This window comes from Clupea harengus, chromosome 7, assembly GCF_900700415.2.
Source record: "Clupea harengus chromosome 7, Ch_v2.0.2, whole genome shotgun sequence".
Taxonomy (NCBI): Eukaryota; Metazoa; Chordata; class Actinopteri; order Clupeiformes; family Clupeidae; genus Clupea; species Clupea harengus.
In genome coordinates, this window is record NC_045158.1 from 27,583,825 (window position 1) to 27,586,383 (window position 2,559).

General features: G+C 45.8%; 1 protein-coding gene across 1 annotated transcript in view; it reads left to right on the forward strand.

Moving 5' to 3' along the window:
• vps13a (vacuolar protein sorting 13 homolog A) overlaps positions 1 to 2,559 on the forward strand; it is a 62,040-nt gene that overhangs the window by 45,119 nt on the left and 14,362 nt on the right. The window contains exons 60-62 of the mRNA XM_031571005.1: positions 88 to 233; positions 1,045 to 1,126; positions 2,374 to 2,487. Of these exons, the coding sequence (XP_031426865.1) occupies positions 88 to 233; positions 1,045 to 1,126; positions 2,374 to 2,487 (342 nt within the window). The remainder of the gene's footprint in view (positions 1 to 87; positions 234 to 1,044; positions 1,127 to 2,373; positions 2,488 to 2,559) is intronic.

Consider the following 2,559-nt stretch of genomic DNA (forward strand, 5'->3'; position numbering starts at 1 on the left):
GTGTGTGTGCGTGCGTGTGTGTGTGTGTGTGTGTGTGTGTGTGTGTGTGTGTGTGTGTGTGTGTGTGTGTGTGTGTGTGTGTTGCAGCTTCACCTGAGTTTCTCTCTGAGTACTGGTGGAGAGGATAGCCAAAAGGAGAAGAGGCAGACAGAGCTGATCCCAGTCCAGAGTCTCAACCTGCTGCTCAAGAGCATCGGAGCGACGCTCACAGATGTACAGGATGTGGTGTTCAAGTATGTCACACACACACACACACACACACACACACACACACACACACACACACACACACACACACACACACACAGACACAGACACACACACACACACAATGTCCGACACTACAGCTCCACTACAGTCTGGGGATCACTCGTTCCTTTGGGAGAAGTGTGGATGACAGGAACACAAAATAGCACACACACACATGCACATTTGCATACACACATTCATAGACCCACACACAACCTGCTGGTGTAATCAATGAGAGCTATCCTGCTTTGTGTGTGTTTGTTCATGAAAGGAATTATTTCTATATCCCAAATGTATCGGAGACTCCAAAACCAAGTCCAGGTTTTATTCTTTCAATGGTGCGCACCAGAGGAGGAACAGAGAATTAGATTTCACTGAGTGTGTTCACCTAAATCTCCTTCATTGTCTGTCTCTTGAAAATCACAGTCTTTTAAACTCTGGGAAAGTAAGGGATGGGTGGATACCTGAATGCTAATTAGTATCTGTCTCTAGTCAGGGGGGGGGGGGGGAAGCTGTGACGGCTTTCTCACACCTCGTGTAGGCCGGGAACAGAATACACATGAGAAACTTAGAATAATAACACTAAAATGACCAGTAGGTCAGATATATTGAATTATTGCCTATGGAATAAATCTATTAAACTAATTATCAAATGTCGGTCCCTTCATTCATATTCTCAGGTACACAAAATAATACACGTTTTTTCCTCCTCTGCTCTCACAGCCACTGTTTCATGGTTTTCCTCTCGCCTTCCCGTTTGTGTTTGTGTTTGTGTTTGTGTTTGTGTGTAAACAGGCTGGCCTTCTTTGAGATGAGGTACAAATTCAACACAAGAGGGCAGCTCCAGTGGGAAGTCATCAGACACTACTCTAAACAGGTACACACACACACACACACACACATCCCTACATCATCAGACACTACTCTAAACACACACACACACACACACACACACCCCCCTACATCATCAGACACTACTCTAAACACACACACACACACACCCCTACATCATCAGACACTACTCTAAACACACACACACACACACCCCTACATCATCAGACACTACTCTAAACACACACACACACACACACACGCCCCTACATCATCAGACACTACTCTAAACACACACACACCCCTACATCATCAGACACTACTCTAAACACACACACACACACACACACCCCTACATCATCAGACACTACTCTAAACACACACACACACACACCCCTACATCATCAGACACTACTCTAAACACACACACACACACACACCCCTACATCATCACACACTACTCTAAACACACACACACACACACACCCCCTACATCATCAGACACTACTCTAAACACACACACACACACACACACCCCTACATCATCAGACACTACTCTAAACACACACACCCCTACATCATCAGACACTACTCTAAACACACACACACCCCTACATCATCAGACACTACTCTAAACACACCACACACACACACACACACACCCCTACATCATCAGACACTACTCTAAACACACACACACACACCCTACATCATCAGACACTACTCTAAACACACACACACACACACCTACATCATCAGACACTACTCTACACACACACACACACACACCCCTACATCATCAGTCACTACTCTAAACACACACACACACCCCTACATCATCAGACACTACTCTAAACACACACACACACACACACACCTACATCATCAGACACTACTCTACACACACACACACACACACACACACACCCCTACATCATCAGACACTACTCTAAACACACACACACACACACACACACACCCCTACATCATCAGACACTACTCTAAACACACACACACACACACCCCTACATCATCAGACACTACTCTAAACACACACACACACCCCTACATCATCAGACACTACTCTAAACACACACACACCCCTACATCATCAAACACTACTCTAAACAGGTACACCAGCATTCTACCCTTCTTGTTACACAATGTCTACATTCACGGCCATTATATCACGTTCAGGCTAGTTATGCTATTTGTGTGTGTGTGTGTGTGTGTGTGTGTGTGTGTGTGTGTGTGTGTGTGTGTGTGTGTGTGTGTCTGTGTGTGTGTGTGTAGGCTATTAAGCAGATGTATGTGCTGGTGCTGGGGCTGGATGTCCTGGGGAATCCGTTTGGTCTGATCCGTGGCCTGTCTGAGGGAGTGGAGGCTTTCTTTTACGAACCGTATCAGGTACTACCCTTCTCTCTCTCTCTCACACACACACCACACACACACACACACACACACACACACACACACACA